Raw genomic sequence first — 25,390 nt, 5'->3', positions numbered from 1 at the left:
GTCCTGCAGTCTAGGGTCTTACATCTGGTGGAGAAAATACAGACCCTGTACATTCAAAGACACAGTCCTTGACCCTTCTGGGAAGCCTGCTATTTGGAAATATCACATAGCACGTAAGTTCCCCTAAAAATGAAGTAAAACGCAACTGAATATGTTGCACCACGAGGCCACAAACGTAACAACTGGAACAATTTAGAAACATCATCCTTTCCTCAGGTCTCTTGGCCCACCTGGGCTTTTCTGTGTTCTGGCTCTAGGGGAAGAGCAGCTTCAGACTCTGCACTCGGCTTTGCAGGTGACTCTGCCTGCAAAGAGGATCTAGAGCCACACCCAGCGAAGGATCGGGAGCACCCAGCCCACCTTAGCTCAAGTCTGAGCACCCACCCCACTGCCTGCCAAGGGAGTCCTGTGTGTACCTGGCAAAGCCAGGGCCTGAGCACAGACTTGTCATGCATGCCGCCCAAAGCAGAGGAGCAGGGAAGGCCTCTCAGGGACAGACAGCCACAAGAGGAGAGGCAGCTGGTAAGTGGCACCCCCTGAAATAGGAGGGGGCATGACAGCAGGTGGCCAGGGAGGCACAGGCCCAGGGCAGCACCAGGTGTCAAGGGCCGGGCGGCAGGTGCTGGATCCCCAAGGGAGTGGGCCATCCACCAGGCGTTCCCATGCTCTCCCAGGCATGGCGGTGTGCTCTGGGCTCCCTGCCCTCCAAGGGACAGGGGCCAAGGCTCAGCTCTCACCTGCTGTCCACTGTCCTGTGAAGGACGTCTGTTCATCAGGAGCACCCATGCCCACCTCAGGTGGCGAGTCCTTTTGACCTGCTTAGTCTAAGAGATCTTCACTAACTTGAATTCAGCATTGATTCTGTCTCCCTCAAAAGGGGCAGACTCTGACACTGGCCACCATGAAGTCAGTCTCTGAGGGGATATTTCCAGAGCCGGAAGGGTCACGATACCAAGACACTCCTGGCGAAGGAGAAGGGGTGAAGCTGCCAGGCCCCGGCTGGGCGCTATGATGGAGCTGCCGCGTGCACAGATGCTTTCTAGGAAGCTTCACAGCAATACTCCATTTTTCTTCAATACTGCTTCTTAATTACCGGAGTTACCCAAACAAAGCAAATTATCAACAACAGAAAGACGCATGTGGACCCTGCCTGAGGTCAGTGCCGCTCTTGCCTGGCCTTCTCTCTCACCTCACAAGCCCATCTAAGCTTTGATGTCCCCAACTAGGCACAGCAAAGGCCCCATCCTGCCTCCTCACATCCAGCGGGCCACCTCCTTCCTGCAGTTCTAGTCTGCGGCAGCAGCCAAATTCTTTCAACAAAAAAAATCCAATTCTACCTCACAGCTTTAAAAATCCTGATGCTTCTAGGCCGGGCACAGTGGCTCACACCTGTAATCCTAGCACTCTGGGAGGCCGAGGTGGGCGGATAGCTTGAGGTCAGGAGTTCAAAAAATCCTGATGCTTCCCAAACATTCGACAAAAAAGATCAAATCCCCTGGAAAACACTTCACCTGTAAGGCTGCCCACCCCACCCACCTCCCTGTGCCCCAGTCCCCCTAACAGGAAGCACCCCTCCTACCCCACAGCCACCCTAGCCACACTCCTCCTCTGCCTCAGGTGATAGAATCTCACCCCACAGACCCGCCCACATGGCACCCGTGTTAGCTCCTTCCCAGCCCTGCCCTTGCTGCTGCACTGCCCGCGTCTGCTGCCCTGGACTATAGGCTGCATGAAGCAAGACACGATCTTGTAGGTGCGGCCAGTGTCTGCTCTCAGGTTCCGCTCAGCAGAATCAACAGCGGAGCAGGACCCAAATCATTCTGGAGCTGGTGGTGACCAAACCACTCTTCTTTTCAACAAAGTATGGGCATCTACTGTGTGCTGGGCTTGACATAAAGCAATGCACAAAACAGATAGCAATCCTTGCTCTCACTGCATATACTATACATTATAATCAAATAAATAAAACCAAATGGACTCTGAGCAGGGGTGGCTCTCAGGGAGGGAGGGGAGAGGGTGAGAAGAAAGCCATGCTGTGGCCCATTGCTTTTATTCCTTTTCACTGCATTTTTAAACTTCAAATAACATTAAAGGAGCTGATGAAGACTCTTAGCGGTGGATCACTAGTCTCGTGCTTAAAAAATAAAAGATTAATTTAAAAAAATTTAAAAAAAAATAAATAAATAAAAATAAGAAAAAAAGAGGAGGTGATGAAAATTCATTGACTCTCTATCAAAATAGGACTTACGTTTAAAATGATGAAAAACACTGACTTGGAGAAATAAGTAAATAAAAGCACTAAACCTAATGACCTTACAACTCCTGGCCTGCTCCATAGCCCTCAACTGCTAAGGGAAGATTAGAAAAAGAAGCCAGCATAATACTTAAAGAAAACAACTGAAATCACTAAACCACTCAAAAGTTAGTAAGTCAGGGAGGAAATCTAAGTCAATGAAAACACGTGAAAACGCATAAGAAAATGGAGGTGCTCAAAGGAAAATCTTTCCCTGGGGAAGAATGACTTTGTGAAACAGAAAACATTTTTTAAAATATTTTACCTACCAAATAAGAATAAGCTGGGGTAAAAACAAAGTATGCCAGAAAAGAGGGAGGGTTAATACAATAACAAACAAAATCAAAACTTTGATAAATTAGAATTAGGGGGGAAAAAATTCAACAAACTAAAATAAGCAAAGAACGCAACAGACATGGAAGATGAAGAACTGCCCCCCAGCCTGACCCCACGGCCTGGGTCTTCTTCTGGACCCCTCAGCTCACTTAACCAGCTGCTGCTCCACACGCAGAAACCTTGACACCTTCCTCTATGCCACCCAGCTGACCTAAGCCCCTGGCCCTGCCCACTGCCCCCCAGACACCACAACGCCTTCTACCTCTCTAAAGCAAACCCCAAGTCATCTCCCAACATTCCACACTGCAGCCAGAATAAAACTTCTGCAAATCAGTAAAAACATCTGTAAATCTGAGAATCTCTCCAAACAAAACCACTCAGTGGCATCCCAGGTTCTAAGGACTAAGTCCCAAGCCCTTGCCCTAAGCCCCTTGGGGTCACACTCCCTCTGGCCTCCTTTAGCTACACTACCCTTCCTTCACATGTTCACGCACTCTGTGCTGTGTCCCCACCATAAGGCCTTTGTACAGTTAGTCTCACCATCTGCCCCCATTTCAAAATGCCTACTTGCAAAAGACACACAAAACAGAAATAGACACTCACAGACACGTGCACACACCCAGGCGCAGACTCCCTTCAGTGATTTACCACTAATCACTCTTCACTCTCAGCTGAAACCTCGCTTCCTCAGGGAAGACTGACCCAGCCTCTCCCCAAGATCAGGTGGAGTCTTCCTCATTGTGGGCACCAGGGAGTGGTTTTTCCTTGGCGCTTGTCTCAGCCTAAGACGAAACCTTGACACCTTCGTCTATGCCACTGGTGCCAAGATTTCTGTGTATGGAAGGTTCTGTTTGTTACTGCATATTAACCTTCCGTGTGCATGCTTATCTCATCCCCCACTGGATAAAAGCTTGATGCAGGGGAGGTCCTCTCCATTTCTGCTCACCATTCAAAATGAGCACTTAAACCATGGTGCATGGCTTGGGACAGACCATTTTGAGGAAAAAATGCTCGCCGAACCAACAAATGAATAAATAAGCAAAGTTCCCAATGAACAAGACAAAACACATGAACCATAATTTTTTTTAAGTATAAGAGAAAAGGAAAGAAAAAAGTGTTTTTTCAAGGTTGGAAAACCCAAACCAGGGTCTGGAAGAAGGCATATTCACTATACAAGAGGCAAACTAGTAGGCAAAAAACCAGTATCACAGAAGAGAAAAAGGGGCTCTTGCAAGATTTCAATCACAAATGGCTTCCTGGATGGCAACGACATTGCAGTTGCCTCCCTGTAACACCAATACTGGAAAACAAGATATTCTTAAAGCTGTCTAACAAAAATAGCGTATTTTGATTCCTTCATCAAAAACAGAACATTTTACATTATTTTTCTTCCATGTTCTTCACTCCTTTCTCATTTTCATTAGTTTGATATAAACAATTGAATAGTTCATGAAACAAAGCATTGAGTGGCATGTTCTCTGTGACTAAACATTCTGTAAGGCACAGAGCTTCACCAAAAAAAGGACATCATCATCTGGGTTGTCTAAAGCAGATCAAGCATAGGAAAATCTGTGAACTGTAAACATTAAAAAATGTTTTAATTTCAAATCATTCTGAAATATAAAAGTAAATAGTGCATACACTGCCCATAAAGAGGCAACACAGAAGAGAGATACCAACAAAGCACAATACAGCCACAAAACGCAGGAATCGGATGCACAAAAATCCTAACCGCAGAAAATGGATGAAGTCCAATATAGCAAGGCAAAGTGCTTCCAACTGAAATAAAACAGATTCTAACAATACACTGTTTATGAGAAATAAACCTAAAATAACAAGCAAAACTAAATGTAAAAGTTAGGATGGAAGAAAGTGAGGCAGTAAGTCAATCCATTAAATTATGAACAAAGGGAAGAAGATTTGGCAATATCAATATCAGAGTTAATCACAAAACTATTCAGTGTGGAAATGATTTTACTTTATTAATAAATGATTACTCAAAAATGAAGAAATTATTTTTCTAAACACATACTTAACAGGGCTTCAGAATGGAGAAGGTGAAATTTTTTAGAAATACATGAATAAAGTGTCAAATGTAATTGGCCTGAAGGAGATTAACTCTTCATTAACAGCCTCTGTAAGATCAAGTAGGTAAAAAATAAGACAATAAGAAGACCTGAGCAGTAAATTTCATAAGTTACAATAGATTTAAAAAAATTACTGGTATTCCCTATGGTAAATACATTATCTTTCAAGTAAATGGTATCTAACATTTTACACACATTTTATGAATAATCTTAAATGTCAGATGCCTGTAAACAAGATATAAAAAAATTTAATCTAGTGACAATTACTGATTCAAAAGTGAAAACCAAGGAGGCTAAAAAGCTGAACAGAGCTTGTGGTAGTATCATAGGACTAGTGGACAAAAATTGAAATTCATACCTGTCTAAAAACCCTCTCCCCTAAATATCTCCTCCCATGTCCCCTGGAAGTCCAATCTTTGTCTCTTTATGAGACAGTTCTTGGTCTATTTGGGGGTAGGGGTTGTCTTTTCTAATGTGGAGCTAATTTATTCATTTCAGCCCAGCTACAAAAGGCTCCCATCTATTGGTTGATTCATGATCATACAGCAGTTTTCACCAAATGGCTGTCTGCATCAGGCATGCAATTTTAGTAGAAGCTGTGGAATCTGGAAATTACTACTGGAATAGCTGGAAAGCCAGTGAGATACTCCAGGGCAAGAACACTCATCCATTCTGCACTTACTCCCTGAGCACATCTGAGCTAGGCTCTGGGAGTGAGGAAGCTACGTCCAAGGCTGGGCCCTGCCTTCCAGGAGGACACAGCCAATCGAAGAGAGACCTGTGCACAGATTCCTGCAGCCCACCATATTGGTAAGTAATAGGTTCTGCATTCAGACAGTGAGTGTACCACAGAAAGTAGAAATGAGAAAGATCATAAAGAATGAATTTTAAACAAAGAAAATTCCAGCATCAACTGCAGACCCAGTGCCCAGAGTTTACCGACTCTTTATGGGGGCATAACTGCTGGGGACGGGGCACCCGTCAGCTGACTCAAATGCTGCCGTTACACCGTGCTCCATGCATCATCACTGACTGTTCATGGGATGAGGCTTTCTGTCCTGGAATGTTTCTGGGGAACCTCAGTTTTAATCTTGCCCTTGTCCTTTCAACACATCCTCAGATGAAAAGGCAGTAAAAAAATTTAAACTAAATCTGGAGGAATCAGTGCCTATGCCTACAGGCTGGGAATCATCCAAGACTACACCACACAAATGAGCTCCAGTCGGAGAGGTATTCCAGAGGTCCCCCCAGTGCAGGGCAGGTTCTACAGCTGGAAGTTAATTATTTGGCATGCTGCACACATTTCCCCATAGAAACAATATATAAATCCAGGTTCATTTTCAGACCAGGCTGACAAAGCTCATGTAGTAATTCATATAGTACCAGAAGCACAGTGCCATACTATTTTTTCCATATTTTTGTACTGAAATATAATTCACAAATAATTCACCTTTTAAAGTGTATAATTCAGTCATTTTTAGCATATTTATAGAGTTGTGTAAAGATTACCACTCTCTGATTTTAAAACATGTTGTTACCCCAAAAAGAAATCCCATACCAATTAGCCATCGCTCCTCCTTTCCCCAGAGCCCACTGCAACTATTAATCTACTTTCTGAATCTATAGATTTGCCTATTCTGAACATTTCATATATGTGAAATCAAAGAATATGTGGCCTTTTGTGTCTGGCTTTTTGCACTTAGCATAATGTTTTCAAGTCTCATCCACATTGTAGCATGTGTCAGTACATCATTTATTTTTCAAAAGCCTTTTAAAATATCATACTTTTTGCCTCAAATGGAATTCTATTCTAAGAATTTATACCATGGAAATAATCAGAAAGGCACAAAACGATCTGTGTATAAGTGTGCATCAAAATATTATGCATGAAAGGAAAAAATGGAATGTTCAGTAATAAAGACTGATTAAATGTATACATTCATATAACAGGATATTATGCAACATTAATAAACAAAATTTTGAAGGATATTATTAGGAATAGCCCATTGTTGAATGAAGAAGGTTAAAAACTGTATTTTATTAAAAATATTTGATCAGAATGATATTAACCAAAATACAGGTTGAGCATCTCTAATTCAAAAATCCAAAACCTGAAATGCTCCAAAATCTAAAACTTTGAGTGCTGACATGACATTCAAAGGAAATGGAGCATTTCATATTTTGTATTTTTAGATTAGAGATACTCAACTGGTAAGTATAATACAAATAGTTCAAAATCCAAAAATATCTGGAATCCAAAGCATGTCTAGTCCCAAGCATTTTGAATAAGGGATACTCAACCCAGTATATTACTGGGTATCTTTGGGTAACAGAAATATGGATGGTTTAAAATTCCTTACTTATATTTATATACTTTAAAATTTTCTTCAATAACATGGATAATCAGAAAAGTAATTTGTCTACAATACATTTTTTCTATTGGAGAAAAAACAACTTTAGGAATGTGAACTGAAAGGCGCTCAGAGTCTCTCATGTTTTCATTTATCTATATATATTCTGTGTATATATAAAAAGCAAAAATAAGAATAAGCCCATCAGTAAATTATTTTTTTTAAAGTTATGAAAAGCATGAAAAAAGGCAACAAAAATGCAGAAACTGATTTAGAATACAGAAAAGTAGAAATGACCGATAAACCAAGAACTGGTTCTTTTTAAAAACAAAGAAAACAGAGAGGCTGAGGCAGGAGAGCTGCTCTAGCCCAGGCATTAGAGGTTGCAGTGAGCTACGATGATGCCACTGCACTCTAGCCCAGGCAACAAAAAAATCCGAAAATACAAGAGTTTAAGAAATCTGACAAGAAAAGCAAGCTCAACAAATAAATTTAGAAATAAAAAGCAGATATCACCAGAAACATAATGTCTGAAGTATACAAAGGTACGTGCTATTAAATTTGAAGGTATGGAATGAGTGAGAAAGTAAATTACAGAAGTATACTCAGAAGTAAAAAAGTTCAAATGATAAAAAAGCAAGAAACAGACCTTTTAGCAAAGTTATCAATCAGAGACTTACCTCCCTGAAAAGTCTTTATTACAACTAATTTTTTTACTTTAAACTTCTTAATTTTGTTCTCTCAAACTCAAGAAACAACCAATCCAAAAGCTATATAAAATGTTGCAGAACACATAAACTCATGGAAAGTTATTAAATGAATTTTTTGAGGCTAGTTTAACTCTGAAATCAAAACACAACAAAGGCAATATGTACAACTATTATATATCCATAAAAATTTAAAATATTAAAAAAATAAATATTTTTAAAAAACCTATGGCAAAGGCTACCTCCTACCCCCAAAGATAGCATACAAACCAATGGAAATATTCTAAATACAAAATTAAGGAGTAAAATTCAACATTACCAAGAATGATTTATTATAAGGAAATGTGCAAATAACTAAAACCAAATTGAACATCTGAATTAATGCTTAAAGCACTCCAATGAAATTCAACACCTATTTCTATTAAAAACTCTAAAAAATCACAAATCAAAGAATAATCCATTTACATGGTTAAAAGTGTCTCTCTCCAGAGAGTAAGTAAAGAACAAAATTAATGAAGAAAAACTACAAATACTCCAAGTAAAATGAGGAATAAACCAAGAGCAATTAGATCAATACAAAATAAGTAGAAGTTTAAATGGAGAAGTGAAAATCTCATTCATATCAGCAACATCAACAATAAATCCATAAATGAATAAAATAAAACAAAATGAAAGTACCTGAAACTAACATTCACCCAAAATGTCAGATTCTAAACAAGAGGAAACTTACTCATCTTGATTGAGTTAGAAAAGAATAATTTTTAAATTAGGGGGTATACTTTATGTCTAGATGAAATAGCCTAATAACATAAAGAAAAATATTTTTAAAGATTCTAGTGCTACTATTAGAGTCATACCTTAAACAAGCAGGTTCTAAAGTCAGCCCATAAAGAAAAATTATAAAGTCATAAAAGAAAATGGTATATAGCAATTAAATAACACGGTGAGCACTTATATCAGCTGACATGGGGAAATGTCCACTGTACACTGTCCAGGGAAAAAAAACAAGTGTAGCCCCAAAGGTTCTGCATGATGGATACACACAGGTAAAGACACAGACATACAAAAACAAAGATGAACACTCTGGAGTAGGCAGTTGGCCAACTCTGAGTGGTAAAATCACACAATTTTATGCATTTAAAACTTTTGCAGAAAGTCCTACACTAACTTTAATAAATTTAGGAGGAAAAAAGTTAAAAAATGTAAAAAAGGAAAAAAAAGAAATGAACCAAAATATTAATATTCTATGCTTTCAGGTAGCTGGCTTATGGTTAATAACTTATATAACATACTTTTCTGCATTTTCCAAATTTTCTAGAATAATCACAAAACAACAAACAAAATTCTGTACAGAACTGTTAAGATATAAACCATAACATGTTAAAAAAATTCATTTGGCCCTCTTGTTCTTTTGTGCTTACATGTACCAAATTCTGAGTTATTCTCCAAGTACAGTATTATTTTCTGCATTAAATTCAAAATGTATCAGAAATCATTCCAATCAGAAAGAAAAGGATGAAAAGGCTTGAAATGTTCGTTCCAATCAAAAAAGAAAGCCAAATGTGGTAAAGAATCAAGAAAGGTGTGACTTAAGAATCTTACCGTAAAACTATTGTTGACGTTTTTGGTGCTGGATTCAGCCACGCTGGCATCTGTCAGATCCACCTCATCAAATATGATGGACTGGAGAGAGACAAACACAGGGAGTAAGGCACGCCAGGACAGACACGCCCCTAAGCACCGGCCAGCACCACCAGCCACTCCCACGGCCCCCACCATGTACCCACAGGCACCTAACACCTTGAAACTGTAGCATCTCATCAATAAGCCAAACCAAATTAATCCACCCACCTTGCTTCTTTCTAACCAAGAGCATCAGGTTCACAGGTATAGTGCTGGCATTTTTTTTTAATCTAGGGAGTTCATTAGAGATTGCATGAGTAGAGGGGGAAACAAAACCTAATGCTGGTATTTCTGTATTTATAATTTTTGTAATATCAAAACATTACTATTGGCCGGGCGCGGTGGCTCATGCTTGTAATCCTAGCACTCTGGGAGGCCAAGGCGGGCGGATCGCTCGAGGTCAGGAGTTCGAAACCAGCCTGAGCGAGACCCCGTCTCTGCCAAAAATAGAAAGAACTTAATTGACCAACTAAAAATACATATACAAAAAATTAGCCGGGCATGGTGGCGCATGCCTGTAGTCCCAGCTACTCCGGAGGCTGAGGCAGGAGGATCACTTGAGCCCAGAAGATTGAGGTTGCTGTGAGCTAGGCTGACGCCATGGCACTCACTCTAGCCTGGACAAGAAAGTGAGACTTTGTCTCAAAAACCAAAACAAAACAAAAAAAAAACTACTATTAATACCAGCATTCACTTTTAAATGTAAAATATGTCCTCAGATAGTGTTCCACCTGAGAGAGTCTGGACTGAGGATTCTCTGTCCTTCCAGCTTTAGTTCCTCCAGCTAGCACATTTAGGGGGGAAAGTTCCAGCTGAAATAAATTATACTGGGGGAAGACAGGCCCAAATAGAAGGGATCTGGCTGTGAAAGAAAACAAGGGAGCAGAGCAGAAGGAATCTAGTCTTGCAGAGACAGGCCCCAACGCACTGCTGGGAACTAGGCCTGGGGACCTCCTCCCACTGCCCTCCTCTCCTCCCAATCCCACTCCTGTTTACCATGCCGTTCCCTCTATTCTAAGACAACTCTATGCTGAAGCCCTGAAGGAAATACTAGAAAAAGAGACTCAAACTTTTTTTTTTTTTTGAGACACAGTCTCACTTTGTTGCCCAGGCTAGAGTGAGTGTTGTGGCATCAGCCTAGCTCACAGCAACCTCAATCTCCTGGGCTCAAGCAATTCTCCTGCCTCAGCATCCCAAGTAGCTGGGACTATAGGCATGCACCACCATGCCTGGCTAATTTTTCGTATACATATTTTTAGTTGATCAATTAATTTCTATTTTTAGTAGAGATGGGGTCTCGCTCTTGCTCAGGCTGGTCTCAAACTCCTAAGCTCAAACGATCCGCTCGCCTTGGCCTCCCAGAGTGCTAGGATTACAGGAGTGAGCCACCACGCCCAGCTGAGACTCAAACTTTTAAGTAGCCTCCTCATCTCCTCCCAACAGAACTAAAATAATAGTGAGGGGTTTTTTTCAGTGAGAGATGTGGTCAGAACCCTTTCTAAACAAGTTTCAAATTTTAATGGAATAACTTTCTAGGCATATATCTCAAAATGGAAATGATTCAGATTCATATTTTTAATATCAAAATATCAGTAATGGTACCAATACTGATACAAAAATATAGGTATTCAGAAAACCAGCCAACACACTAGTGTTTCAAATGTCTGATACCATATTCATTTAAACAGGCAGTAACTTGTAACTCTCACTGGCTCCTCCAATAGCATCTGCCTGGTGATTCTAGCTTTAAATCTTACCTACAACAGAGTACACAGAAAGAAGGCTAATTGCTAGAAAGCCTAGAAGTAAAGAATTTCACATTTATGTTCACATACCAAGAAGCCCAATACACTTCAAAAATATTTTTAGTCCATAATAAGAGAGTCATAAGCCTGTGATCCCCCATCTTTCTGAAAGAAAGAGATCCAACTGTGGTTATTTCTGTGACTCTTTTTTCCTTTCTCCATTGGTGATGCCATTAAAGAAAAGGAAAATGAATAAAAATTTATTTTTATAAGAAATAAAACATGCTTTGAGACCAATAAAACCTGACTGCCTAGAGCATTACAAACCAGCTGGAAATCACCGATCTGAGAATCAAAGTTCATCTCAAGCACCCCCCTGCGGCTGCAGGGACGCTTTCTTGCGTGCTTCCGCGCACAGGGCCTCACCTTTGCAGTTTTGGCATAGTACAGCGTCCGCCCTCGAAGCTTAAAGTATCTCCTTTTTGATCGTTGGAATGAATTGTTCTGTTTGGTCAGCATCCCCTCTTTGATGATGGTCTGAAAGTACAGAAACATACTCATGAACTTGCATTTATTTGCAAGGTGCCTTCAGCTCCTGCAGGCGAAAGGCACCCTGTTGCAGCTGATGCACACTCGAGTCTCCACAGAGAAACATTTCTCACACTCTGCCCAGACCTTGACCTATGCGCAGGCTGAGCATGCTACGGGGGAGGGGTGCACCAGTTCCTTAAGGAGGGTGGTGCCTGTGGGGGGCAGGGGTGTCAGAGGCCCAGGGTGTGCCCTGGACATGCCCAGCACATGAGCAGAAAGGGCCACTGAGGCTGGCAGGATCACAGCAGTAATTGGCAGCCGGGAGGACAACTGAGATGCCGGCACATTCTCCAACTTTAGCATTTGGTATTTTTCAGCTATTCTTGGCCCCGTCTCCATGTTCTCTGGCTTCCTGCCATTTCTCAGGATCCTGCTGCCAAAACTATCCACGTCAGTTGCTCTGGGGTCCTGGGGTTCAGCTTGATTCCAGGCCTGTGCCCTCCTTAGCCTGCTCCGCCACTCACAGGCCAGGCGCGTGCACCTGTGTGCACTGGGAGAGAGAAGTGCCTCGGCCTCGGGCACTGGAACTCCCCTCATCCCGTGATCTGATGGGTCCACCCCACAACAGGAGATGTCCTCTACAGAAAATCCACAAGTGGACACAGTGCCTTGGCTCAATCAAAGCCAAGAGCAGAAGAGACACGCTTCTCCAGGAGCCGTCCCCTCCCCTTGTGCCCCATGGGCTAGACTAGTAATGGGCTAGACTAGAGTGGTGGTAAGTCCCCCACCACTCAAAAGTCAAATGCTCAAGGAACTACTTGGGCATGAGATGTTATGAACTTCTCAGAGCCACTCACATGGTCAAAACGAATAAACAGCACACATGAAAACAAGAAGCTGGCTCTCAGCATTTGCACACTTTCTTACACCCCATCTAACAGAAAGGGCCATTCCATAAGGAGTCTCAGCATGCAAATAGAGGGAGGATTTATAAACATTCTGTTCAAGGACAAGCATATTGGTTCAGAGAAACTTTTGTTTAATTGCCTAATCCCATATAGCTTTGCATGCTTAGTAATTTTTTTAAAACAGTATAAGCACAAAGTACATCTGTGGCCACTTAAAACTACCCAAGATAAAACCAGCCAAGAACAAGACACAGAAACCTCATGTCACCCAAACGTGTCAGAATGCAAGAGCAGAACACTGACTGCGCTGTCAGGACGCTCCATCAGCCTATTCATGACCGAGGAGGGAGCAGAACAGAGACAAAGGCCGCAGAAAGCCCCCAGCCCCACATACCATCCACACGCTCAAGGACGGGCACCAGGACCCACACCTGGACAGAACAGTGCAGGCCAGCACACAGCACTCCAGAGTCCCCTCTCCTTACGCCACCACAGGGCGTCCTCATGGTGCCCCTCCTGGGCAAGGTGAGCTGATTGCACATGCCACCACCACGTGCCAATCAGAATGGACTCTGTGCTTTCGGTCCTGGCCTCATGGTACAAATAGTAGCATTTTCCAACTCTAGAGGATCAATCCAGGGAAAACCTGCTAACGAATCTACTTATTCTGTCTGCAGCTTATACCTTCACCTAGAACTTCTGAAGAGGGCACCCTCCCTCTCTCCCCAGTAATTAAAGAGTAGCAGGAAGAAAGAAGAGAGGAACATTTTTTTTTTTTTTTGAGACAGAGTCTCGCTTTGTTGCCCAGGCTAGAGTGAGTGCCGTGGCTTCAGCCTAGCTCATAGCAACCTCAAACTCCTGGGCTCAGGCGATCCTCCTGCCTCAGCCTCCGGAGTAGCTGGGACTACAGGCATGTGCCACCATGCCCGGCTAATTTTTCTATATATATTAGTTGGCCAATTAGTTTCTTTCTATAGTAGAGACGGGGGTCTCGCTCTTGCTCAGGCTGGTTTCGAACTCCTGACCTCGAGCAATCCGCCCGTCTCGGCCTCCCAGAGTGCTAGGCTTACAGGCGTGAGCCACAGCGCCCGGCCGAGAGGAACATATTATCCAGTGATCAAGTATTCCCGTGAGGCTTGCTTGCCAGAAGTGGCCTCCCCACCCCCACTCCCAGAAGCATCTTCACCCACAGTAGAGATCCCCAAGCTACAGTCACTGGCAGCCGGGTCCTGTGTGAACAGAACAAGGATGGTCCCGGGCAGACAGAAAGCCCCACCTTCTAAGCCTGGTAGCTAGGATATAAACCAGTCTGCAGTGTGGACGGAACAGTAACGGGTTTGTTTCCAAACATCCTTTTCGGACCCCAGTACATAGAGATGACACTCATTTTAAATACATCTGTACAGAGCAATGCCAGCCACAAAAGCCTGAAACAAATACCACGAGACCCCTTCTATGCTGACCTCAAAGGACTCACTCTGTGAAGACACCTCTCCTCGCCCCCCATTCATCTTCCTTACCTCTGCAGGGGAAGTCATCACTTCCATGTCTTTCCTAAATGCAAATTTAAAAAAAAGACAACAAAACCAAGAAGCCAAAACCCAAAAAAGTTATAAGTTATTTTTAAAGGACAGATGCTAGAGTATTTTTTCTTGCATCTCCGGCTGCCCATCTCATACATAAAAGAAAAAGCAAAATTAAAACACAGCCCACTACACCACACACCACACACACACACATCTTTCAGAAGGCGGATGAGAGGCTGCGATCTTGGGCTGCCCAAGGAGAGCTGCTGCTCTATTTATAGAACAAGAGTGCTCAGAAAAAGACTCTGGTGGGTTTCAGCGGAAAAGGCTGGGGAAAAGATAAAGACCATTATTTCTTTGAAGCTTTCTCAGAAACTGCATTTCTTCTCCTGATTCGCTGCCCGTGGATACTATAGATATGCTTCAGAATATTTTTAAACACTCTGTCAAGAGCAATGAACTAAAAGTGGTCAAGAAAATAACACCCCTAAATAATCTGTGTGTTCTGCATTTGGCAGCGTGTGAAAGGCACCCACAGGAAATGCTGCTCGGCTGGCAAGGCCCCTCCTTACCCCACAGAGCAGAACCAGGAGTCGGAGATCCAGACCCAGCACGGCTCGCTCGGGGCATGCAGGGCTTTGAGTAACTCTGTCAGGTTCTGTGCACAAACAAAAGGGTCAACAGTCATTCAAGCCATCTAGGGGACCCTTATTAAGATCAGAGACAAATTTGCAACACACGGAGGCACTGAGAAAACGCTCAGCAGCCAGTCAAAGAGCAGCAAGTGGAAAAGCGAACGCTCGCCTGCCAACAAACACAGGCAGGAAACAAATCCCGATGCTGGACTCAGTGAGGAAGCAGTAAGCAGCAAAAAGCAGTAAGCCTGAGCCTACCCATGGCCGTGAGTGCCATGGCCACCTGCTGACAGGACAAACACAAGCCCAGCCCATAGGCTGGAGACCACTACATGCACCTGCTATGGGGAAGGACAAGTCCCCAGTGGTCTCTGTTTAAGAGTAAGACAGCTCTGGAAATGCCCCTGAAAAGTGGGTTTAAAGCAGGGGATGGAGAAAGTCCAAAACAGGCTCCTTGAGCCCTGGTCAAACACCCACCCACCAGGCATCCTTTGCCTGAAAGGGGCCAGTCACAGGGTGAGGCTGCCCTCTGGTAAGTCAGTAAGGACCTCTTTCCTTTCTCAAACACGCAGCCATGTCACTAGGTGCCAGACACCATGCTGACCTCTGAGTGCCACACAGAAAGGAGCTCAGATCAGAGGAGGATGGATGGGCACCCAAGGACATGCTCTAGGACACAGGGCATGGGGAGTCAGCATGCCCCGAGAGGGAGGCTGCACATGGCAGGTCTTAGGACAGCAGTCTCCAACCTTTTTGGCACCAGGGACCAATTCCATGAAAGACAATTTTTCCACAGATGGCGGCTGAAGGGGACAGAGCCTGTGCAGCACAGCTCCTAACAGGCCATAGATAGGTACTGGTCCATGGCCTAGGGGTTGGGGACCACTGTCTTAGGAGACTGAACAGGCAAAAGAGGAGGGGGTCTCCCACAGAGGTGCATAAGTCGCCCCTCAGGGCCAAAGACAGAGCCCAGTCAAGGCAAGAAGATGGGGGGACACCCCAGATCACTGCCTGGCCCTTATCATGTAGGTCACGAGGGGCCCAAATCAGGGAGTGGTGGCTCAGAAACAGGCTTTAGAAAGATGACTGTGGCCACAGTGTGGAGGAAAGGGGAAGGGCAGGCAGAACACTCCAGAAACTTTTGTAAGGGGGGGAGCCAATAACAAGAGGCTGGGTGGAAAGAGATATGGACACAGGTTTGAGAGATGTTCAGGAAAAAGATGTGGTGATTGATGGGGGGTGAAGGAGACCCAGAGAAGTGGGACCTGGGGACACCCACCTCAGGGGCAGAAAGGAGAAGAGGCCAGGAAGGAGAATGGGAAGAGTGGCAGAAACTCAGGTGAGACACGAAGGCCTCGAGAAGCCCACAGCAACGATGTGGGACACAGCAGCAATGTCACAAATGGGACCTGGGAAGAGACCAGAGGTGGTGGCCACAGGAGGTCGAAGGCCCTGCCAGAGCAGATTTGGTAGCCTGACATAGGCCATAGGCCAAAGCCAGATCAAATCACACTGAGTGTGACATGGACAGGAGGAAGCAACAATGATAGGGTTTTTTTTAACTTGCATGTTGTTTAACTTTTTATAAACATGGAATCATACTGTACATACTGGACTTTAACTTGCTATTTTTTGTCATGATATATTGTCAACATATGTCCTTATTAGTAAACATGGTTTTTGTTAGCCACAGAGTATTTCACTGTGCCAAAGTGCCTGCATCATTCAACTGCTTCCCACTGCTGGGGCATTAGAATGATTCCCACTCAGTACTATCAAACATCTCAATGAATATTCCTGTAACTAAACATCTGCCATGTCCTCAATTATTCCTTAGAGCAAACCTCCAGAAGTAGAATTTGGGGATCAAAGACAGCCCGGAAACACATCATGAAGATTTGGAAGCTTGACATGTAACAGAAGTGGCACAGGGAGGACCAGATGGGAGAGGAGATGGAACCAACACAACTGGGGACCCAAGAGGGAAAACACGACTGGCTCCCTCCCTCACCCCACAGGCAGGAACTCCAGGTGGATTCAGATATAATGCCTCGAGAGACAAAACTTCAGAGCTTCCAGCAGACAATGCAGGAGAACTTCTTTATGACTTAGAATCAGGAAGGGTTTCTTAAATATGATTAGAAAAAAATACTAAACATAAGATATGACTGCTAAATATTCAACTATGTTACAATTAAGAATTTCTGCTTATCAAAGATACCTGAAATAGGAAAAAAATTTAAAAAGCCTCGGTCTGGGAGAAATATGTGCACTGCTGCCGACAGCCAGGGAGTCGGTAACCAGAATATACAAAAACTCCTGCAGAATGACAAAAAAGGGAAAAAAAAGAAAGTCAGTATGAACCAGCATTTACCAGGAGAGTTAAGTAGAACGGTGACTAAACTTGAAAGGAAGCTTAACCGTGGGGGATGTGGCAGGAGAGAGCCCACGCCCCGACAGACAGCCTGGCGCCCCGACGCGAGGACGCATCCATCCACTCGTACACAGTTCATGCCTGCGCTTCACGACTCACGTGAATACTGCATGCATCATTTTGCATGTGAAATGGTAAAGGGACAAGTAAAATTAGTCAATAAAAGATAGAAGTAGATGCTCAGGCTACTAGTGTCTTGTGCATTTAAGTGTGAGAATTTCCACATTTACCTGGTAAAAGAAGCAAATGAAAAACGGCCACCAAGCAGCCAACTAATGAATGGAATCAAGGAAGCCACCCCAGGAACACATCTCCAGAGGTTGCTCTCAGCGAGCCACCACCCTGCCCACGGCGACCAGGTCAGGGGCTGTGGACACACAGCTGGGAAATTGGGTTGGGGATGGGGGTGATAAAAATAAAATAAAAGAGTTAAAATTAGCCAAATGTTCACTTCAATCATCTGCTTGTCCTTAAATCTTTTTAGTCCTTCAACAAGTTTACCTAAACCTATGCTAGGCAACACCATCCAAACTCACAAAGTCCAAAAAAAGTGGGACTATTAGCATAACAAATTAATATACAAAAGGACTATTAAAATGTTTCAGTGGGAAGACGCTAGTAAAACTTATTACTATCAATATGTATATCCCTTTAAATTGTTGTGAGCATTTTAATATTTATTTGCCTTCTTAATAGAACACTTGTGGTCTATGAGACAGACACTAATATTCCAATTAACAAATAAGAAAACTGGTCAACAGAGACTGAGTAATATTTCCAAGGATAAATTGATAATGACAGATCACAAAGGAATCCCTGGCCTCCTTATTGCCATCTGAAAGCTTATTCTACAGTTTATAGTTTATGAATATCATAATTCATAAACAGAAAACAAGCAGAAAACAATCTGTTCACAACATAAGGGATATACAATATATTCAAAGCCATACAGGTTATTTAAATGCTTACCTAATACATATCATATCTACTAACCACACATGAGCCATTTTAACCTTTTAATCCTCACATCAACTTTGGAAGGAGGTAGCAATATTCCCATTTTACCGATTAGGAAACTGAGAAGCAGAGGAATTAAATAACTTAATCAAGGCCACAAAGCTTATAAATGGCAGACCAGGGAATCAAACCTAGGACCTAGAGAGCCAGACCAATAACACTTGCTGGCAAAATGAAACTTTAGCATAAAAGTCTGCTGATAACTGACTTAAACCAATTAGGCAAAGGTAAATTCCTTCACCTATTCAAAACATGACCCACCAATTCATCCTGATTCAGAACTACCTCCAACTTACCACAAGCCCCTACCTGTCACCTAATCTTATCAATCCTGTCAGAATGTGCACAGAAAAAAACCTGAGGCCACAAAGGAACATTCTCCATATCAATGGCATCAACGAACAGCAGGAGGGCAAGCGAGGCACCTGCCGCCCTGCTGGAGCGTCCCTCTCTGTGCTGTAGAGCTAAGTCCCACGTCCGGTGCTGCCACACTGACGGAAAGGAACCCAACATAGACCTCCTAAAGGCCCCCAAACACCAGCTTGTGGGAATAGAACAGTCATCCTTTTACCAATCTAGAGAATCCCAAACCCCTGCAGTGCCACCCTGGTTTTCCTCCTACAATGCACTGCCACCAAGATTTAAAGTGACCATGTCCCAAAGCCCCATGTCATTAAAGGTTCCACTGAAAGGAGGGGAGAGGCCTCATTCTTGCCCCCACTAACGTGAAGAAGGAGCAAACCAGAAAAGAAGCCCACCCCAAAGTGAAATGCTCAAATCCCTAACAGAGCTGCTCCTAGATCATCCCTTCATTTGGAGTTCACACTCACTTTCCCTCCATTCAGGGCACTGTTCTCTTACTGCGGCGTGGCAGACACTGTTAACACCCCACACGCACTGATTTCCTCCCCTGTTGCTAACAGGACCTAGATTCTGAATAGGGTGGTGGTGCCCAGGGTGGTCTTTCATCACAGTGCTGATCTCCACTTCCTTAGGCCTGGTCAAAGAGACCTAAACAGAAGTCCTGTTGGCAGGGAAGTGGGCAAGTTGCTTTGCTGGTATATGGGAACACATGTGACTTTAACTCCTTTTTGCTTTGAACACAGATGCAACATCTAGTGCTGCAGCAGCCATATTGAGGCCATGAAGTAGCAAATGCAGGTCCAGATGACATCAGCAGCCAACTGCACTCCTATCTGGTAACAACAGGGTGGCTGCTCTGTTGGCATCACCATCTACTCTAAGAGTACTGAATGCTGCTGTCCCTGAGGTCCAAGTCTCCACACTGGAAATGCACCTCACCTCAAATCACTCTCTTCATTTACCCCTTACCCTAACTCCCTCCAATCACCCTGTATTTCCTCTTTAGTTAATCTTAACAGCATCACCAAAAAGCTGAAAGAACTATCAGGTGCACTCAACTCCACTTCCCATTGCTAATTGGCTACCCAGTATCATTGATCATTGTCAAAATACCTCCAGCTTCTGCCCCTCCTCTGCTCAGCCCGTCTCTGATCACCTTAGTTCACTTCCCTACCTCAGGCTTACGTTATTCTGTCTCTTGTCTCTGTGCCTCAGTGTCTCTCAAAGTGTGACCCAGACCACCTACATCAGAACACCTGGAATGTTAAAAATGCAGATAATTGAAGAAATAAAAGTTAGGATAAATGAATAAATACAAAGCAGGTTACTGCTCCACTCCCAACCTCCTGAAGCCTGAGAATGTGGATTTCTGACAAGAGCCCAGGTGGTTCCTAAGCACACCGAGGGTGTCCTAACCATCCTCGCTGCAGCCAGCTGCCACGGTTCTCTCTCTTAACTTCGACTGCCACTAGAATTAACTGGCAAGCTTTGAGAAATGCCAACCATGGACCCCATCCCACCAGTGAAACCAGGATCGGTTGGGGAGGGCCCAGGGAGCCCCAATGTTTAAAGCTCCCCAGGGAATTGGAAGAAGCATCAGGCCTGAGAGCCTGGGGCCCCCACAAACCTCTTCTTGCTTTCCTTGTCTTTTGGGAAGGCTTCACATGGCCCACAGGACTCCTCCCACCTCTCCCAGGGCCCTTCCACCTTAGCCCACAGCCACTTGACCCAAACACAACTGACTCTTTTATATCACCATACTTCGAATACACTCTTTCTTCTGCCTGGAAAGCCTCAGCTCCTCTTCTGCCCATCAAGTCCCAAGTCAAATGCCACCCACCACCTCTGGAAAGCCCTTCCAGCTCCCCAGGCAATACTAGCTGACGTATTCTTTGTAAGAGCATGACCCTCCCATTATAAAGCTATCTCCCTCACCAGACCAAGAATGTTGAGGCTTCATGGTAATACTCAGATGGTAGTATTTATCTTAATTATCCCAATACCTTGGGAAGTTTTACAAAACACCATAAAGGAGTAATATTCCTAAATCTATAAAGGACTTCTAAAAATTGAGAACAGACTAATAACATGGTAGAAAAAGGAGTGAAAACATGAACAAACATTTCACAGAAAAAGAAACACAAATGACCTTCAAACACATGAAAAGATGCTCAACCTAGCCAATAATAAGAGAAACACAAAACTAAACACTATTCTCACCATCAAGCTGACAGAAAAACAAACAAACAAACAAACAAGGAGGCAACACACTGTTGGCAAGGCTGTGGGGAGACAGGCACTCTCAGCCATGCTGGCAAAATGGGAGGGCCTGCGCACAGCATCTGGCAAAATCGAGTGAGATTATTCTTGTGCTTACCCTTTGATCCAGCAAGCCCACTCCTAGGAAGGTATCCCAAAAGAGACCCTGGCAAAATACAAAGTTCGTACAAGGCTATTTCCTACAATAATTATAGCAAAAGAATGAAAGTAACCCAAATGTCCACCAACAGGCAAGTGGCTGAATAAACTAGGATAAATTCCAAAATTGGAGTACTACGCAACCATACAAGGAATGAGGAAGATATCTTTATAAAAGGAATGGTCTCCAGGTTATAGTAAGTAAAAAAAGAAAGGTACAGAGCATGCCACCTTTGTGTAAAAAGGAGGACATTAATGTGTGTGCATGTGCGTGTGTGTTTGTGTAGAGAATAAATTTAAAAACAAATATATGCAATTTTAAATTTTCAAAAAGAAATGATGAAAGGATAAGGATAAAATAATAATAAAATGGTTAAACAGTCACCTCTAGGGAAAGCAAGGGAACAGGGCAGATGAGACAGGAAAGGAAGTCAGGCCTCTCAGAACACACGGGATTGTTAAAAGGGCTCCCACGGTAGGGGCAGCCTCGCAGCACCAGCACCTAGGGGCGCTTGGAGCTCTCCCTGAGCTCTGATTTGCTCCAGGCCCCAGTCTGAGCGTTTTTCACAGATCATCCCATTCAACCCACACAACAACCCTCCTAAGTGAGGGACAGCCAACATTCCCATTTCACAGACACAGGGGCAAGGAGCAGACAGACAGTATTTGTGAAATGCCTACTATGTGCAAGGAACTTATTTAAAATCCTATTTAAAACCCACCTGTGACCAGTGACTACTTTGTTTTTATTTATGAGGAAACAGAGGTCCAGAGAGGACATGGACATCTAGAGAGACGGATGGATGTGAGATTCAAACCCAGGGCTGTCTGATTTCAACTCTCTCCATGTTTCAATAGCAAATAAAAAAATTGGGGGAAGATTTACTTTTCATTATTTTTGTTTTCACAAGTTCAGACTAAACTATGGCCATAACTAATCATCCACCTTTTTCTGGGGGTGAGTTTATGTGCAGAGCCACCTCCACTACCCACCAAGTGCACCCACCTTAACCGCTAGCAGCAGGAGCGACATCCGCATACGCACACACTATCTGTAGGTTAAGGCAGGAAAGACTAACTCGACTTCTATGAATCCTATGTTTGAATAAAATCCATCTCCCTGTCAAGCTGTGGAATGAAATCACTCTACTTTATGTTTCAATAAATATTTATTGAACGCTTACACGCCATGCACTGTTGGGAACATGATGATGAAAGGGGTGCAACCCTTGACCTTGAAGGAAACTGCGCTCCAGTAGAGGGATAGAGGGATACTCTGCATGGTAAAAGTACCAGAAGGGCCGGGCGCGGTGGCTCACGCCTGTAATCCTAGCACTCTGGGAGGCCGAGGCGGGCGGATTGCTCGAGGTCAGGAGTTCGAAACCAGCCTGAGCAAGAGCGAGACCCTGTCTCTACTATAAATAGAAAGAAATTAATTGGCCAACTAATATATGTAGAAAAAATTAGCCGGGCATGGTGGCGCATGCCTGTAGCCCCAGCTACTCGGGAGGCTGAGGCAGCAGAATTTCTTGAGCCCAGGAGATTGAGGTTGCTGTGAGCTAGGCTGACGCCACGGCACTCACTCTAGCCTGGGCAACAAAGTGAGACTCTGTCTCAAAAAAAAAAAAGTACCATAAGAATTTGCTTTAAAATGCTCCAATAAAACGGGGGTTGGGGGAATGGAGACAAATGAAACAACACACAATGCTGATGTGATTAATTCAAATCCTCTACTTCTGTGTCTGTTTGGAAATTCCCATAAATTGTGTTAAAGGGTCATGGGAGGTGACGTGGATAGGGCGCTCTGGAAACTCCTAAATCAGTGAAACACACTAAAGGCCTGAAGCTGGCGCTGCCTGGGCTAGAAGCTGTCTCCCCGGTTTCCTGGCCTGTCCATCCCCCCTTAGAAGCCCTCACAGGGAGTGGAAAACACCTGCGACAGTGCGGCGCACACGTGCAGCAGCACCACCCCGTCAGTACGCACATTCCTCTCCCCCAGCGCTCATGTTCACCCAGCCGCTCCCTCCCAGGCTGCCTGACATTAGGTGGAAATAAAGTCCTGTGTTAAACAGCCCAACTTTGGGCTGATTTGTTTGTCAGAGGTTACTTTTTATTTCCTTAAGAACACCCAGAGCTCAGCCACTGTTAATATCTACTATTCATATTCTGAGATAAAATCCTTCCAGTCTGTTTTCAAGTGTGTAAATAAAACAGAAAAGTGGGCTTATATAATGCACAAATTATTTAACAACCTGCTTTTCCAAACAATATATTGTGACTAGATGTGCTTTTACTGTGTATGTTATTTCTCTCTATGTGATTTCTATTTCATTTATTCAAATGCTTAAGGATGCTGACATCACTATGAGCACAGCTAAGAAAGTAACAATGTTGCATGCATCAAATAGTTTGAATGTCAGGCTAAAACATATCCTATTTATATCAAGACCTTGAACTCTCCACTTAGATAGTTTTTTATTTTCAACATAAGTTAAAAGTTTAAACAAATAGACACCACCGTACTCTAACACAGGCAACAGAGTGAGACTCTGCACCCCCCCAAAAAAAGTTTAAACAAATGGAACTGAATTGTTCCATATAATGTACACATTTATTAGGAGATTATGAAATTTAAATCCTATGTTTTTCTAAGTCACACCCTTTTGCATACTTGACTCCTTATTTTCAATGTGTTTTGATCTAACAGTTCTATTTCAGCTATATTTTAGAACATTCCAGAGAAGAAGCTGAGGACACATTTCTCCATCTCCTACTACTGGAGCATTTAATCAACCAGAATCATCTGATGTCAAGACACACCACTCTTACCATCAGGAATCTTCCATTGAAGGGGAACATGTTATGCTTTTGTTTTCTTTCATATAAAATAACACATGCTCATTTTAGAAATTACAGGAAAGTAGATGTGAAAATAAAAATAATATAAATCTTACCACCCAACATGATCCCCAACATCATTTGGCAAATGTCCTCCACCTTATTTCCTATGCACGGTGTTTGACACACAGCTGACATGCACTCTGTAAACACAGTTTTGCCTCTTTATTTCCCCAGCATCACAAAGTGATGTCCCCGTTACTGCCTTATTCAATTACGGGGCTGGCTGGCTGGCTGGCTGCTTCAGGCACTGAGGGCAGCACACTCCCCGAACAGCACGCTCCGCCACTTTCCACACTCGGCCACTTTCCAGCTGTGTCCCCAGGTGCAGCCTCCACGCAGCTGTGAAGGTGAAGTGAGACGGTACACGCGCAGAGCACAGCACAGGACCAGCACTCAACACCTGTTATTACCAGCTATTATCATTAACTACTGAGTCATTAAACTGGAGTGTCTGGGTAGTTTTTTTTTTTTCCCTAACCTGGACTTGGACACTGAAGTTGTTTGCAACTTTTATACTTAATGGTGCAATAAACAGCTTGCCCATGATGCTTTCTTTCATATTTAAGATTATTTCCTCAGGATAGGGTCCCATGGTGGAATTCTGGATCAAGCTTGTGCAATCTCTTGGAGTTATTCAGACTCAGCAAATCACTTTCCCAAATGGTTATACCCATTTGTGCTGCCAGAGGGCTGGGCAACTGCATTAACTACCAAGGGATTTCTATAAGCAGCAAAATTCCAGCTTACACAAAATACTAGATATAAAAATACACTTAGACAATTTTGACTAATGACAGTAAAAATACACTTAGATAATTCGATTCATACCTCACAGTCTTGGAAAACCTGGGCTTTACATGCCTTTTAAAAGTACCTGATGGGGGGGGGGGAATGGGCATTTATTGAAACCTTAAAATCTGTACCCCCATAATATGACGAAATAAAAAAATAATAAAATAAATAAATAAATAAAAGTACCTGAAAATTTTCAGCCACCACACAGAAAAAAGAGAACAACTCCCAGACTTCCATTTTGTGCAGCTTCTGAGTACTAGTCTATTTTTATCAAAGAGTTCAAATTCAGAGACTGTGAAAAGGGACTAGATTTTTGAGATTACTGTTATTTCAAACTTTACCAAACTACGAAAAGAACTGAAATAAAGTCCATACTCTCAAATGTGAAATGTAAAAGAGTCCTGTGGAAGCAAAAATTCTGAAATGCAGATATTTCCTTTTAAACCTTTTACATGTATAATATGTCTCATAACCATCCACAGCAATGACTCTATTAAGAATCATTTTATGGCCGGGCGCGGTGGCTCACGCCTGTAATCCTAGCTCTCTGGGAGGCCGAGGCGGGCGGATTGCTCGAGGTCAGGAGTTCGAAACCAGCCTGAGCAAGAGCGAGACCCCGTCTCTACTATAAATAGAAAGAAATTAATTGCCCAACTAATA

At 43.3% G+C, this 25,390-nt stretch overlaps 1 protein-coding gene across 4 annotated transcripts in view; it reads right to left on the bottom strand.

Moving 5' to 3' along the window:
* Positions 1–25,390, bottom strand: part of DGKD (diacylglycerol kinase delta) — a 107,470-nt gene that overhangs the window by 63,730 nt on the left and 18,350 nt on the right. For 2 of the 4 annotated variants that reach the window (XM_020288122.2, XM_076006056.1), the window contains exons 2-3: positions 11,629–11,739; positions 9,377–9,457 (exon numbers count right to left, since the gene is read on the bottom strand). In XM_020288122.2, coding sequence (XP_020143711.2) covers positions 9,377–9,457; positions 11,629–11,739 — 192 coding nt within the window. Of the gene's footprint in view, positions 1–9,376; positions 9,458–11,628; positions 11,740–13,035; positions 13,350–14,161; positions 14,435–25,390 lie in introns of those variants that run through there. The other 2 variants (XM_012791580.3, XM_012791581.3) reach the window with 2 other exon arrangements.

This window comes from Microcebus murinus, chromosome 8 (genome assembly GCF_040939455.1).
Source record: "Microcebus murinus isolate Inina chromosome 8, M.murinus_Inina_mat1.0, whole genome shotgun sequence".
Lineage (NCBI taxonomy): Eukaryota > Metazoa > Chordata > Mammalia > Primates > Cheirogaleidae > Microcebus > Microcebus murinus.
The sequence above is the reverse complement of the archived record's forward strand: the minus strand, read 5'-3'. Positions and strand labels throughout refer to the sequence as shown.